The 16,516-nt window shown below is 40.3% G+C and overlaps 1 protein-coding gene across 2 annotated transcripts in view; it reads right to left on the reverse strand.

Moving 5' to 3' along the window:
* The window catches only part of CDH4 (cadherin 4), a 661,031-nt gene that overhangs the window by 234,122 nt on the left and 410,393 nt on the right, over positions 1 to 16,516 (reverse strand). The window contains exons 3-4 of one of the 2 annotated variants that reach the window (XM_077831874.1): positions 7,159 to 7,382; positions 861 to 863 (exon numbers count right to left, since the gene is read on the reverse strand). In XM_077831874.1, coding sequence (XP_077688000.1) covers positions 861 to 863; positions 7,159 to 7,382 — 227 coding nt within the window. The remainder of the gene's footprint in view (positions 1 to 860; positions 864 to 7,158; positions 7,383 to 16,516) is intronic. The other variant, XM_077831875.1, reaches the window with a different exon arrangement.

A 16,516-nucleotide genomic window follows, 5' to 3' on the forward strand; every position in this document is an offset into this window, starting at 1 on the left:
CTTATCAGCCATATTTACAAATAGTTGTAAGCTCGGTGGCAAATTTAATCAAAGATAGATTCACGTCACATCCCATTAGCATCAAAGCATAAATTGCTATTCATGAATGATTTTTGTGTCAAAGTGCTCTGAAAACTGGCATTTTAGCAGCAAGATGTTCCAATGTGCACAGTACTTCAGCAGGGGCATTAAATTAATGTGTTTGCAGAGAAGCCACTAATTGACAATAAGACGTGATTTTGGCAGTGTATTTCCACTTTAAAGATAATGAACAGCGTTCAGATACAGCGAAGATCCCCCTCTGCTCCTAAAACTATATTAATAATTTGTGGTGCAAACAGGAATAGGGGGAACCAATTCCGCCCGGATATTTCAAGTGCCAAATCAAGCTGTTTGATCATTGCTATTTACAAAAGCAAACAGTGGAATCTTAGTATTTGTGACCTTTATCAAATCTGGCTACACACAGTCAAGAATGTTATGTTTGGTTAGAAACTCATTAAACAAAATTATCTCTCCGTTTATAGAAATCGTACAATTACAGTATAAAACATTTTTAATTAAATCAGCTAGTTATGCAAAAATTCATTACTTACTTTTTTTTATCAAGTAACAGTGTGGCTGTATAGAATAGATCACATTAGAGTCAATTAGTAAGAAAAACTGTCAGATTTGGCAAGCCACACAGACTTGTAGAACACATCAGCTGACAGACAGGAAAAAGTTTGAGTGAGATTCTAACAGAGCCATCTCCCCTAAAGGAGACTGTGCTTTGCAAAATGTGCACACATGTATTATGCATGCCAAATCCAACACTGGCGTGAGGAAACTGGTGCGTTTATGTGACCAAACTGTGCTACCGGCTGTATGCACATGCTATTCGTACTGAAAAATGGTGTATGCATGCAAATGTAGGATTCTGCAGTCACAACAAGCGTGTGTGCATATTATGCCTCTGGCTGGTTGGGTAGGCTTTTGAAAATTTGGTTCCATCTAACTAATAACTCAAACACAATCAGCTTTGTGGAGAACTACAAAAGCTTCTTCACACCTGTAAACCAGTTTAGGAAAGAAAAGTAAGAAGAATATCAGATCCATCTGAAAGCACAAGTGAGAATTTTGAGGTAGGCAGAATGCCCATCAGCCAGTCTCCATGATTCAAACCCACCCCCATCCAATGGCAGCAGTGGGCAGGACAAGTTTTATTACCTTGTTCCCATGTGAGTTAGTCCATCCCCCATGCATGGGGGAAGAGACTGGTGTGGGAGAGAGGGAAAGAGAATGAAGCTGCATTTCCCCCACACATTCTGCGCCCCAGCAGGAGCGGGAGGGGAAAATACAGCAGTGTGTACAGCTCTACCCCAGCTTCTCCTGCTTGGGATCTTCCCCACCCCATCCAGAGAAAGGTGTGTTTCACTGCCCCCGGACTCATCAAAGGCACACCCTGGCTGGCGATGGCATAAACAAGCCCTATTCTGAACAAGTCTCTTTTTAACTGTTGAGGTATTTCAATCTTTTACATATGTGATCCAGGGGGTGGAAAACGCTTTAGACTGTTAGCAAGATAAAACTCCACAGATGATAACATAAGGGCTATGTCTCGGGAAAATAGCCTTAACAGTCAATTGGCACTGATTCCACAAGATTTTCATGTTCACGGTGTGTAGCAGCTGATTCTACATCTGGTTCTGGAAAGAACGCCAAAATGAGATGGGACGTAGCACAACCTAGGCAGGGCTTACGTGAGTATTGGTTTTTTAGAGACAGACATCTCTACTTTTTTGCTTGTGCTGGTGCACATGTATGTATTTGCAAGGTTTTAGTTGCACAATTTCCATTGACTTCACAAAATCCCTCTTCAGTTATGAGAATTTGGAAGGACAGGGCAGGAAGACAGTAGGATTTACAAAGAGAATAATTGAAGTAAAAACAGATTTCTCCTTGGATAAGTTACTGACAAGCAACAAGGGCTGCTTGTATCCCCAACCCCTTCTGTCGTGAACTCTCTTCTCTGTTGCCGTGTTATCAATATTAAGGTATAGAGTGATAATTACAGAAAAATTAAATACAGTAATGAAGAGAAAACAATCTGTCACAACTGAGTTCATATGTTTCAGCACATATCTATAAGGGGAAAAAAAGTTCAGCTTGCCCTTTATGGGCCAAATCCTCAGCTGGTGAAAATCCAACATAGGTCAACTGACTTCAAGGGATTCAAAGAAGTGGGTGGAGAGGACTGGCATGATAGACAGCGATGAGGATCTCAGTAACTGCACTTTGTATAGACTGGAAGGGGAGGTGTGGAAGGCTAGGAAGTAGATGGATACAGAATCATCCATACTCCTTAGGAAGATTTCAGGGTGTGCACATGTGAAACTTAGCGTATTCTGAAGACTGACATCTTCTGCTCTATCACGGTTTACAAGCATATAGTTTTCGTCTTTTGCAGTTGGTTAATTGAATATGCATTTGATAGAAAAACATAGTACATGTTCTTAGCAAAGCCAACAATGCATAGCTAATTCCAGATAAGCAAAGCCAGCAAGCTGACTTTATTTTCTTCTAGAATATTATCCTACTCAAGTTTATCTTTTCATAAATGCTGACGTGAGCTATAAGGGACTAATATTAGTTCCATAAACAACAATTTCTTGTTTGCAAACTATACCCACAGGTCCCATTGACACTTTCAATTGCAACAACAGCCAGTCAAATGAGAACAGTGTGAAAAACTTTATCTTAGTATTTACTGTTATGCTAGAATATCGCTCAGTTTTCTCTGGGGTAATTCAGCACTCCAGTGGGAAATATGTGACCTCATTTGCATTTTCTAATTGAATTGCTATCAGGTTTCCTGCAAGACTGAACAAAAAAAAAGTTCCTACAGTTACTAACACCACTTGCACTCACCAGAAAAAAGTTTACCTTCAAGCAGTTGCTAAGAGAAAAAAAATTCTTTATGGCTCATAAAATGGGTTTTATACTTACCCCCAGTTTTATCACAATCTAATGAAACTTAGATTCTGTAGTTAAAATCCTTATATTACAGAGGTGAACACGGAAAATTTGTTGGACCAGCGATGCCTAGGATAAATAGCTGCTACCTCACATTTATGTAGAATTCCTTATTGATCCTTCAAGAATGAGGTTATGTTATCTCCAAGATAATTAGCAAATTTTAAGGGTGTAAAACAAAAGAGAGGAAACAGAGCCATAGTGTAACCGTTGCTCAGCTTTCAAAACATCAGTTTTCACCAAAAGTAACCATGCTGCTGTTACTGAGCTACACGGATAACAACAAAATCTCTGGTTTCAGAGGAGCAGCCGTGTTCGTCTGTATCTGCAAAAAGAACAGGAGGACTTGTGGCACCTTAGAGACTAACCAACGTATTTGAGCACAAGCTTTCCTGAGCTACGGCTCACTTCATCGGATGCATGCAGTGGAAAATACAGTGAACAGCTTGCAGGTAGACTGCTGCAGCAGCACAGAGCCCTTCTGAATTCAATGGCAGCCTCACTGCAGAGAAGCTGTCTACCTGCATGCTGTCCATTGTGAAGGCTTCTCAAATACCATGATGTTTCTGTCTCAGCTCCATCTATGGCCCCTGCCATCACAGTATCTGAGAGCCCCCCAGTCTTTAATGAATGCATCCTGACAACACTATAGAGAGGTAGGGCCATGTGATTATCTCAATTTTAAGATAGAGAGCTGAGGTACTGAGAGACAAAGTGACTTGCCCAAGAGCCCACACCCAGAGAGCGCATGGCAGAGCAGGAATCTGATCCTATGTCTCCTCAGTTCCAGGCTAGTGCACTAACTACTAGATCAACCTTCCTCTCTGTAAAGGTTGCACTGTAGTAACCATTAGGACAAGCTAACTTTTGAATGGTGCCCACTCCAGGTAGGCCAATCATTTCCTTATGGAATTTTAATTCATTGATAATTCTGAACCAAATTTTGTTTCCCCCTTCAATGAATATGCAAGTGGGTGGGGTGTGGGTGGGAATGGGAAGGGGCGGAGAAGCAGAGGAATATGACACTTCTCTTTTGCCCAGTACACCTCTGCAAGAATTAGCCACAGTTGGTCTGCAATCCCCAAGGAGCATGAGGAATTACAGGTCAGTGCTAATTAGCCCCAAAGGGAGGTCCGTGTGAGGGATAAACGCGAGCAAACTCTGACCTCAGGGGGCTGGATAAGAGACTTAACACCAGCAATTTTTAAGTATCCAGGAGCTACAGATCACCTACAAAAAATCACTCATAGATTTACAAAGTAAAATGGATTATTTTGATTGTCTACACCAGTGTTTCTCAAGGCAGCAAGTCGGTCCCTGGTATTAAAGAGGTTGAGAAACACTGGTCTGCACTGCAACACAGATCACACGTAATGGTTTGTTGTTCTCAAGAAACATTATATATATTTATTTGAAGTCTTGCAGGCGAATCAGAAAAGACCCTAAAACAGTTTTTATAAAAGCATTTTTGATTGAGTCGTATTAGATCTTGTAACAATACATTTCAAATCTTTTCCCGTAACAGCTATGAAATGCTGTATATTAGGGTCATGGCCTGAAACTGGATATTGTTGGTTTTTAGCACCACATTGTTATCTTTGAAAATAATCCCATGATGTTGCTCCTTTCTTTGGTAAACAAGTCTTATTTTGCTTGCAGAAAGCATGAGGGTTTAAATAAAATACAAGTCAGATGCCTGAGATGTGGCACAATAAAACTGTGTGTGACCTTGTCATTAGTCTTGTATTCCACAATTTTTCAGCATCAAACTATACACTAATAAGGCTTTTAGAAAGGAATGATATGAATTTTAAAAAGCTGTTGTTCGTTCTATCTTGAACCACAGTTCAGTTTATTTTAACATTAGAGGAATTTCCAGTCAGATATTTTACTAAAGCAGAAATGTGCATTCTCTGGGCTTTCCCAGAGTGAGAAGAAACTGGAGTACAGAAGCTGCATTACTTTGTTCCCCAATATTTAATCACTGTTAGAGAAAATGGGCTTTCTTTTGCGCAGCTTTGTGATGAATAGACTTTTTTTCTTCAATTCCTAGGCAACTCCGCATTTTTTAAAATCGCTTTTAAGCTCAAACACAAAATAAAATTTTCCAAAACTTTTAGCGAATCAAAAAGTAAAACAAAATTTGTGCAACCTCAAAATGAAATATTTTGGTTTGATTTCAAGAGTTTTATGTATTTTCGTTTGGATTTTCTAAAATAAAATTAGAGGACATTTTTGAAAGAAAAAGTCATTTTGAACCAAAACATTTAAAATGTGTCATTTGGAAAAATGTCAAAATGAAACAGTTTGATTTCTTAGGATTATTTTTTTTTCAACTGAAACAATTCAGTGAAACCAGCACAAATTTGCGGAACATTGAGGTGTATCTGCATTTTTCTCTGAAAAAGTTTGCCCAGCTGGCTTCTTTTGTTACTAAGTGGCAGATACAGCTGATATAACCTACAGGGCATAGTTATGTCTTGTACAAGACAGAGCAATGCTACGGAAGACTGAGGAGGTGGTATATGTACATGGCTCAAAACCTTGTGAAAGTTCTGGGGTGAAAACATTGGGTGGCTACACAAAACAACTCCATCTAAGTGCTTTCCACCATGTTTCCCAGCAGGTGAAAAAACTGTCCCGGAAAGGATGGGAAGGAAGCAGGACCGTGACCGCCCAGAGAGGACTAGGTGTACTTGGGGAGTCAGAAGCACCGTCATAAAGCACGAAGAAGGATTGTTGCCTCTCTGAGCTGCCCCTGTGGTGGGGTGGCTCTGTACCATTGTCATCTACACTACAAGCTAGGGTTGTGAGTCCCTTGCTCACGTACACTTACTCGCACTAGCTCTCACTGAGTTAGCGCAGGCATAAATAGCAGTGTCACTGCAGTAGGACTGGTAATGGCAGTGGAGGCCATGCATGGAACTGGTAGTTTTCAATACGGCTCAGCCATGCCTCTGCGCATGCGGCTACCCTGCTCTTTATACTCACACTAGCCAGGGGAATCACCCTCACTCATAGTGTAGAAGTAGCCTAAATTGCATGACGTAGTCCTCAGGCTGCAGGGCAGGGACAGTTCTTTCTTTTTTAGTCACCATGCACATCTATGATGTTAAATATATAATAATGAATACACCTGAGATGCGATGTCTCATGAAATTTCCCTTAACTATGTATTGGTGGCTTTCCTAAGGCTTTGGAATTGGCCTGGGTTATTTAACTCCAGGGAGGAGGGATGTTGATGCTCAGCAGACTGAATGCCTGTCACAACGGTGCCATGTTGTGCCTGGTTGCCCTTTTGGCCACTGAGGGCACTAGACAGTGTTGCTAATGAGCAGAAACAATGCTCCAGCCCTTGTTGTCTTGGAAGAAAACAAGCTAAAATCTCCTCTCTTGATCCTCACTGTGGAGACAGACAGACAGATTGCTCGTTGCAAGAAACTTATTATTATAAAATCACTGCAGAAAACTTCCTGGGTCAAATTCCCCTCTCAGCTGCACCAGTGGAAACAGAGTCAGTGGTGTTAGTCCAGATTTACATTACTGCTACAGAGCAAATTGTGACCCTGGGTGTTTTGAGAAAAGGTTACAATTAAATTCTGGAAGGCAGTCGGGCACGGGGTCTTATTGCTATTCATTCATTCGAAGGCTGTATTTCGAGTGGAGGGACAATATTAACTGTAAACAGCAAAGAAATTCTAGTAGGAAAAATTCTATAGACTAAAAAGCTTCACGATATAGATCAGAACCAGCTGATCACTTAAGACTATAAAAGTATGAACTGAGGAGTTTATTCTCCTCTCTAGTAACACTAAGTGAAAGCACATGTGTCAGCAGGAGAATATACTGCTAAAGAATTGTTCACAAGATGTTGGTCATAGCTTGTGGCACTTCCTATTTGAAAACCCGCCCTTTAAATACAGTTGTACAATACATGAAGTTCACATTCATATTATGTGCAACTTCTTTAAGAAATAGTAAACGTAATGGGAAATAGGTCTAGGTATACTTAATCCTGCCTCAATACATGGAGATGGCCTAGGTGACCTCTTGAGGTCCCTTCCAGTTCTACATTTCTATGATTCTATGAAACACCACAAGAGGCAATTTTAATCAAGGAAAGACAGCCTTAAAGGTCTTTACCTTGTGTCCATTGTGCTGTGATTTCTCCCCAACCAGTAATCTGACCATTGTTTCCCATCTCTCTAGGGTCTGGTGGTCCCACGCAGTTACCATAAACATTGTCTGTTTCAAGGGGATTTGCACCTGGTGGGCAGCATATATGGTCCCATCTGTCCTCACTTTGAAGTCCAAGTTGTTGGTTTCGTACCGAATTCCGTTCTTCCCGGGACAGGCACTAAATTTCACTAGAATAGGAGGCAAGAGACAAAGAACATGCACATCAGATAAAAAAAAAAGCCATTGAACACAAGTTTCAGACATTTAATTTTCAGACGCATGCTGTCTCTCTCTCTCTCTCTCTCTCTCTCTCTCTCTCTCTAATAACCATCAAGGAAATGATTTAACCGTTTCTTTGCCCTTTCAGGAATGCTCTTGTGCTTTATCTCTATCCCCAGGGAAGAAGCTGTGGGCCATTTTTAAAGTATTTGATACAGTTTCATTCGATCTAAAAGACAGCTGTTCCCCATTTCTACAAGTGGATTTCTCCCTTGTCACTGTTATCTTTTAAATTCAACTAGAGTCTATTACCCCACTGTGGGTATTCTTTAGACAAAATGTATTTTTTCTGCCCAACCCTTCAACAATTTACCTATGACACAGATATGTATAGATGCTTAACTAAAATTTAAACACCTGTAACAATTCCATTATCAGAATAATAAAAAAATATTTTTTACACAAAGAAAAATTTTAAATATATCCCTCTGCTGGAGTCGGATACACAGAGAGAACTGTAATCTCTCGCTGATCTGTTTGGCATACTACAGTCAAGTGAAAGAGTTGGAACTCTGAAACAACCTACAAACTGCAATGTACAGTCTGTCTGTCTCTCTCTCTATATATATAATCAGATCAAAGTTCTCTTACTTATAAATCTTTGTGTATTTTTAAGTAGAATTAATTTAAAGATGTGATTGAGAAGCACTTTTATGCATGCCAAGCTGAATATCACAAACGTTAGGTTAAAAACAAAACAAATCACCCCATACTAATTAAGCAACACAATCGACTGATTAGATAAGATTTGAACCGGCAAAGCACAATATTTTTGACTGCTCCAACAAGCCACCAGAAAAAAAACATACACCCTATCAAAAGAAACACATTACAGCAGCGAAAACATTTCCAGTGATTGCGAATGGATATACAGCTATCTGTCTTAGGTACTTATATGGCTCCCATCACTGTTGTATGCAAGCACCTCACAGTCTTTTATGTATCTATCCTCTTAATACCTCCCAAGAGGTAGGACAGTGCTATTATAACCCCTTTTTACACAGGGAATAGAGACAGAGAGACACTTACGATATGTCTTCATAGCAAAGAAAAACCAATGCTCCTGGGACTCATTGTTGCGTAGACTTCCGGGCTCAGGCTGGAGCCTGGGCTCTAGATCCCTTGTGGGAGGGTCTTGGTGAGTCAGCTGGCATGGGCCAGCTGCAGGTTTTTCTTTGCTGTGTAGACATACCCTTAGGGTTTTGTCTAGGCAGGGACGCTCAGGAAAATTAATCCAAATTAACTAAAAGGTATGAATTTAAGTGGATTAGCTCAGCGGCATTAAACCCCTGTGTGGATACTCTCATTCAGAATTAAATTGGCTTTAATTCACGATAGCTTAATTCATTTTGAAAGTGAATTAAACTAAACCAAATTGAGGACTCTTTAATTCTGAACAAGAGCATTCAGACATGGGCTTTAACTAATCCACTTTAAATTCAGACTTTTGTTAATTCAGATTAATTTTCCTGAGTGTCCCTGTGTAGACAAGCCCTAAGTGATTTGCCCAAGGTCACACACAAAGTGATGGAGCAATGAACTGAATCCAGGTCTCCTGAGTCTTAGACTAGCACCCCAACTACTGGACCATCCTTCTGCTACATTATGCACAGTGCATCTCTAAATGAGTTTAGTATCGAGATCATTTCATAACTGTGCTGCTTACAAAGGCTTTCCAGATTATATATTTATTTAAACCATTTTAGTATATTTTTAAATCTATATGCTGTTGGAACTGTCAGCTAATGCTGCCATAAATTATGAGGCACCAAGAGCAAGTGTCACATTTTGCTGACAAAAACACTGGAAAAAGTTACCTAGTATTTAAAAAAATGTGGGTATCAAAGCAATTATAGTGGGAGGATTTTTTTAAAGCAATTTCACTGTCACCTTTTGCATGATTTAATTACTGTTTATTCCAAAACCCAGAGGGAAAAAGCTCTTCACTGTTTTGTTTTATAAAGTGTGTTATTCTGTGACTTCACATTTCATTGTTGCTTGGTTTGCAGTACATAACTTTTACGCCGGTCTCATCTGGAATATTTCAATTCAAACCTCTCCCCAGTTATCTGTGCCTCCCTCTCCCGTGACACTAAATATTTTTTTACATAATAGGAACGGCCACCTTCTGCATTGCTAGAAGTTCAAACAAAAATAATTACTTGGTTTGTCTAAGAAATAGAGTATCGCATTATTATCATCTTTATTTTGGTTATTATGGGTACGTAACTTCGAACAGCTCTCTACAGAGGTTTGGAAAGGGAGGCACAATCCCTGCCTTTAAGAGTTCACATCTGCATCAAACGGACACTGAAGGACACTGACACAGGAACCAAATACAGGGATTTTCTGCGGCCCCAGCTCTGTGAAGTTTTTGGTCGTCTCAGGTCCAGCCACGCATGTCATAGAAAATGGAGGATGTGCAGTAGCTTGAAGCTCAGTTCTTACTAAGGCAAAACTTCTGTTGAGACAAACAGGAGTTTTGCTGGGGTAAGGGATGAGGAACGACTACAGAATTAGGCTTTACGTGATGTCAACAAATTTGGAGGTTGTCTCCAGCCGCAAAGTTCTGATGTGGAACTGAACCACAATGTTCTCAACGTCTGTGGCTCTTTGGAGTGAGAGTTCTAATTCAGGCCCATTACTTCTTGTTAAAATCCTGGGATCACTTTGAGTTACGGCATAGACAGGTTTCAGAGTAGCAGCCGTGTTAGTCTGTATCCGCAAAAAGAAAAGGAGCATCCAATGAAGTGAACTGTAGCTCAAGAAAGCTTATGCTCAGATAAATTTGTTAGTCTATAAGGTGCCACAAGTCCTTCTTTTTTTTTTGCATAGACATATAGAGACTGAGCCAAACCCACTGAAATCAAGAAGAGTCTGTCCACCGGCTTTAGACTAGGCCCATAATGAGGAATACACTAAAGTCTGAATAAGTATGAACATGTAAGGTTTGTATGGCATCGCTCACAACCCCAGCTATGTTATTACCAGAAAACCATTAAGTATTTAGCATTTTAGGGGGAGATTTCAATGCCACTATGGGATTTGGAGACTGACTTTCAATGGGACTCTTGGTCCTAAATCCATTAGGAGCTTTTGACAATCTTCCCCCAACTCTCAGCCATGGTAAATATGTAAGAACACACTCAGGGCTTGTCTATATATTTAGTTTGCAACACACTGGAGTGTGATTGTACCCCTCACTAAGTGTCTGTGTAGACCCTGTGGACATGCACTAACATTCCTTAGTGCACTTTAATCTACTCCTGTTTCAAAGCACTACTAGTGCACAGCTGGGTCCACATGGGCATTTAGTGAGTGGCAGGCTAGTATGGGGTAGATTTGTACCCCAATTTGCTGCAAACTAAGGCTATGTCCACACTAGAGAGTTTACAGCAGCACAGCTGAAGCGATGCAGCTCCGCCGCTGTAATATCTCTTATGTAGCTGCTCTACGCTGATGGGAGAGAGCTCTCCCATCAACATTATTAAACCATCCCAATGAGTGGCAGTAGCTATGTTGGCGGAAGAAGCTCTCCCACCGACACAGCGCTGAGCACACTACCGTTTATGCCAGCGGAACTTAAGTTGCTCACGGGGGTGTTTTTTCACACCCCTGAGCGACATAAGTTTTGCTGACATAAGCAGTAGTGTAGACATGGCCTAAATGTTTGTGTAGGCAAGCCCTGAGTGTACTATAGCTGTTTTATTGCCATTTATTTATTTTGATATTGCTCCCACCCAGCACTCTATGTACTGTACAAACAAAATCTGGGAGCATTATTAGCCCCTGATTTATGTAATGGAACTGTAAACTCTAAAACCCAAACAGGCACAGTGATAAAACTGATATATAAGAAAGAAAGAAAGAAAGAAAGAAAGAAAGAAAGAAAGAAAGAAAGAAAGAAAGAATTAAGCAAGCTATAGTGGTTGCCTTTTATAATCAATTCAACACTTAGTTTGATTTCATTTAAATTAAAAAAAACCACAATGTACAATGTGAAAAATCCCTTCCTATATGTACATATTGATTCAATATTCAAAATACTTAAACATCTGTTTAAGACACAGTGCACTGTTCCAATATGCTGCTCTAGTGTCATATGTCACTGTGCCGACTTTTATGCTCCATTATCTGAAAATGGCTACCTCTTAGACAAAGTCCCTCTGTGATTCACTAATTGCTTCCATTAGTTTAAAACAAACTCGACTAGACAGAGAGAATCCTGAGAGAAATTAAGACTAATTTTTTAAACAAGCAACCTCTCTGCTCCACTTTGTTCCTCTCAGATACAACAGGTAGACAAATACACAGAGATTTATTAAAAACAAGGAAGTCCTCCCCAACTGAGATCTTAGATGGGCAAAAAGACAGCAGACTTCAAGGAGAGTATGTGGACCTCAGCCCAGCAAGGCAGCCTCAGTAATAACTAAGTATATTAGGCCAAGTTCATCCTTAGTATCAGTTTATTAGCTTCAAAGGAGAGACACTAGGGTGCAGTTAGCTTACTGTGAGGACTATATTGTGAATCCTTCACTCAGGCTGGTGAGCAGTTACTGACTCTATTGGGCCTATGGGGGTACCTGTTTACCAATGTCAGGGGGTCACCATCTGGCCTATTTGGGTCTCTCTTATGACTACTTACATATGCCCTAAAGGGCTGATCTAGGGTTGATCTGAGAGATGCCAAGAACGCTGACTTCAATGAGGGGGTAAGCTGCTCAGCCCCTTTCAGGATCAGGCCCTGAGTGACTCAGTACACGAATGCTTTTGGTAGCCCTTTCATGGCTCACCTATGCATCCTGACCTCTGATACATACCAATGTATTTATGCCCTAAATCTGATGACACATGATGATTGTTGTGACAATCTACACTATTATGGTCACCACTTTTACAAAATTATGATAAATCTTGTCAAGGCTTAAATTCTCAATGATTTTTTCCCAGAGGCTCCCCTCCCTCCCCTCAATTTGGAGCTCCAGGCTTTAGCCCCATGAGGGGAAGGGGAGGTGCCAGGGCTCAGGACTTCAGCTCCTGCGGTGCGGGCCAGAGGGGATGAAGCCCCAAAGGCAGGCGCCTCCCACAGGTTTGAAAATATTTCCTGGAGGTCCACTCTGGTGGACTCTGGCTGAATTTAAACCCTGAATCTTGTGCAAAGTATGCCTTGTAAGGTATCACTGGAAAAGTTATAATCTGTTGAGCATCACTATCCTGCTAAAATGTGTGTATCATCTTTGTATTTGAAGTTATGAAATTTTGCTCTATGTTTGTTACCGAAACATCTTGTGAGTCTGAGGAATGCACATAGACCAGCCCCTGAGAGGTAACAAACAGTGAACAAAAACCGCACATGTCAAGCCTCACATAGACAAAAGGTGTTGGCAAAAGATTTGCAATTCACCTGAGAGAGATGCTACAAATCTCACATATGCCACAGACTGAGTGTCTGCACCCCAGCGAGGGGATATTCCTAAATGCCAGGAGGAGAATATGAATAAGTGACAGTGACATCACCACTTCACCTCTCCCCCCTCACCTATACTGAAGGCAACAAGATCGTTTGGAAGACAAAAACATTTGAATTGGGGGGAGCGGTCCAAACTGGAAAAGCTTTCCAGTTAGCACAGACTGCTGTAGGCTTTTAGGTAAGAGAAGCCTTGTTGCTTCAAATTTTACTTAACCTGATAAAGTTTAGGAAATAGCTTGCAGTTTTTTATCTTTTATTTCCTTTTGTAACCAGTTCTGAATGTCTATGCTTATACCACTTATAATTGCTTAAAATCTATATTTCTGTAGTTAATAAACTTATTTTAATGTTTTATCTAAGCCAGTGTGCTTTTGATTGAAGTTTGGGGAATCTACTCAGGTTACAAAGGCGAGTGCATATTTGTACCCTTTGATGGTATGACGAACTAATTAACGAGCTTATTCTAATCAAGGGGGTCTTGAGCACATTTCTGGGGTGCAAGGCTGGGGTTGGGGGAATTTGCAGGTGTCTCCCTGTATACACTTTGAGAGTGGCTGAGAGAGCCTGCATATAACTTCGGGTGTGCCTTCACATACGAATGGCTGTGTGAGAGCAAAACCTGAGGGGGCTGCTTGCCACTAGCAGAGCAGTGAGAGGGGTACTCTGAGCAAGATAGTTAAGGGGCACAGCAATTCCACAGTCCAGATAGTACCTTGGGGCATGTTACAATTGTACATTACAAAAACTGCTTCAGTAAATTATGGAAAGCACAAACAACATTGCTGGGAAAAAATCCTCTATTGGATTGTTTTATCCGCTATTTAGATCACAATTGCTGGCTAATCTCCACTGTGGACTCTCAGGTACTCTTCAAAGGGGTGTAGAGGGATTCAGCCTGACAAGTCAAACTTTAATAAGAGTTGTACAACTAAATCCAGGTAGAGGCACTTTGAAAATTTATCTCACAACAATTAAATCCAAATGTCTTTAATGGAGAAGCCCATCACACAGACTCATTAAGATTGAAAGTAAGGTATTAATGTTTTATGGTTGCTGAGGAGATGAACTTGCATGAGGGATGGATAAGAATGTCTCAGAGTTTTTGCGTAGTTTCAGGGACTTTAACAATGCATTTTGCATATTTTGTGCCACAAGGACTCCTTGTTTTTATACATACATACATACATACATACATACATACATATATATATATATATTACAATTTTACAAATTACACTCCATTAAAGTTAAGCACTGGTTGGATTGCTTTCCTGAATCAGGACATCTGTATATACTGTATGAAATAATATTATATTTCAAATAAAAAATACAGCATGCACCTTATCATATGCACTTTACATGATACTCCTATGGAACACTGCCTCATTCAGGGTGCCCTTTAGGAGACAGGCAGTGAATGCTACAATGCACTGCTCCATTCAAAGTTCACGTTACTCACAAATGAATGCAGCAGGGTTCCACAGAATCCACACAGTTCCCTAGGATTTACATAGCTTGTGGGTGGATATCATTTTTCTGCAGGACAGCAACCTTCAGCCACCAATAAAATGCTGTGGGGGAATCTCTGGGAGTAGATTCTTTTGGATATTTCCTCCCCATGCCCAATTTTCACAGAGTTTACAGCAGAAGGAGAAGATCTCGTTTGTAGGAAGTTTCAGGGAGCCAGGGGGAAATGTTTCACACGGTCATGGGTGGCTGAAAGCTGGAGACTACAATGGAAATGCTTAAGTGTCCTTCACCGTAGGCGCTCCAGTCACACTGTAGCACAAGTCACACTAAAATGCAAATATGCTTCCATGTGGTATAGCAGAATTGCCAGCACTCTCCTCTGAAACCTTATTATCATTACACACACCCACACTCTTCGCTGCACAAAGAGCATGCTTTTACAGAATTTCTACAGCATTTATCTTGGGGGAAAAAAGCACATTACTCTATAGTAATAAATGTGACGCCAATCCATTTTTTTAAATTCCTCCCTCCCCATTTTGCTTTAATTGATACAGAATTAAACTTTAAAATTTACATGATGCCCAATAACGTTGATCTTTTTTCTGTAAATAGCTCTACATTTATGTCATTTGCAGTTGATGCAAATCTTGTATTAAAAAAAACAAACAAAAAACCACTGGCTATGTTTGCCAAGCTCCGATCTCTGTCGACTTAAATCTATCTTTCTTTGACCAGTTTGAAGTCTAAGGAACACTGCATGAATTTAACATTCAAATGCAGTGGCATCAGTAATTAGGATTTCGGATAAACAGCAGAGCCCCACATCTATCATTTTTACAGGATGGAAATTTTTTTTAATATACTGTGGATAAATGTTCAGTGATGCTTATCGAAAGCTTATGCTGAAAACACCATCAAATGCTGGATGAAAAGAAAACCAGTAAGGCATCCTCATTAGCAGGCTTTTAGGTTTAACCCTTTACCCTCATCATTTTTAATTGCTTGCTCTATGAAAGGAGGCAGTATGACAAATCTGATATGGCAAAATAGGTACTGAATGCCAGGCAGAGAAGTTGCAGCAGTCTGCAGCAGACTTCCTGGCATCTAAGGAAGAAAAAAGCTGTATCTTCCTTCAAACAGGAAATGGTATAAAAATGCAACAAGTTTATGAATTGTCCTTTTATTATTATTTAGCTTGTTAGGCTAACAGGACAGGCTCAAATGATCACATACTGAACATGAAAGATTTTCTGTCTACACATTGAACTTGTTGGTCACCAAAATGCCTCAGAATTAGTTTTATGGGGAAAGGTCTGCTTGCATTTAATTTGGCCATGGACACTATTCATCAAAAAATTGGCTTTAAGACTTATCCTTCTGAGTTCAGAACAGGATACATTTTTTTCTCATTTAATCCTATTTAATTAACAACAGCCACTTTTTGATAAGCCACACAGTGCCACATGTCCAGGAATAACTCTGCTCCTTTGCCAAGAGTTGGATCACGGCATGACAGCATCCTGCAGTTCAGGGCATTGTCCCCCAGGGAGCACTATTTTCCACCATACCACCCCATAAAGGCAACCATATTATCAGTGTAAACAGTTCCCTTGGTTTTAGCCAAAAGGCTGAAAAATGATAATGTAAAGCAGTCTCCTTTCTCCTGGACTTGAAAGAGTCATCTTACAAATTCTCTTACCTCCACTAATATGCAAAAGTACACTCTGCATTAGGAATCAAACTTGGATCCATTAACTGCCCCCCAAACACCCCACTTTCCCTAACAGTGACAATGGAACAGTCCATTAACCATTTAATTGTATTTGCCCCCTTTTCTTTTCAGAAGACAGGGCTTAGAAGCCAGAAGATATAATTGGCAAGTTCACCTCTGTACAAACGGTGCCTTTATCTAACACTACATAGATGGCAATCTGCATGGAACTTGTAGGGAGGAGCACAGTTTCAAGGAGGGAAAAATTTGGAGACCAGCAAACCAGACTGTTTGCACAAGGCTTGAATGCTAGCTGACGCTGCAGCACCTCTGTAATGAAGTTCTTTTAATAGAAGCCAGTTTAGTTTTACAGGCATGGAGTGCTCTCA

Source organism: Eretmochelys imbricata, chromosome 13 (assembly GCF_965152235.1).
Source record: "Eretmochelys imbricata isolate rEreImb1 chromosome 13, rEreImb1.hap1, whole genome shotgun sequence".
NCBI classification, from domain to species: Eukaryota; Metazoa; Chordata; order Testudines; family Cheloniidae; genus Eretmochelys; species Eretmochelys imbricata.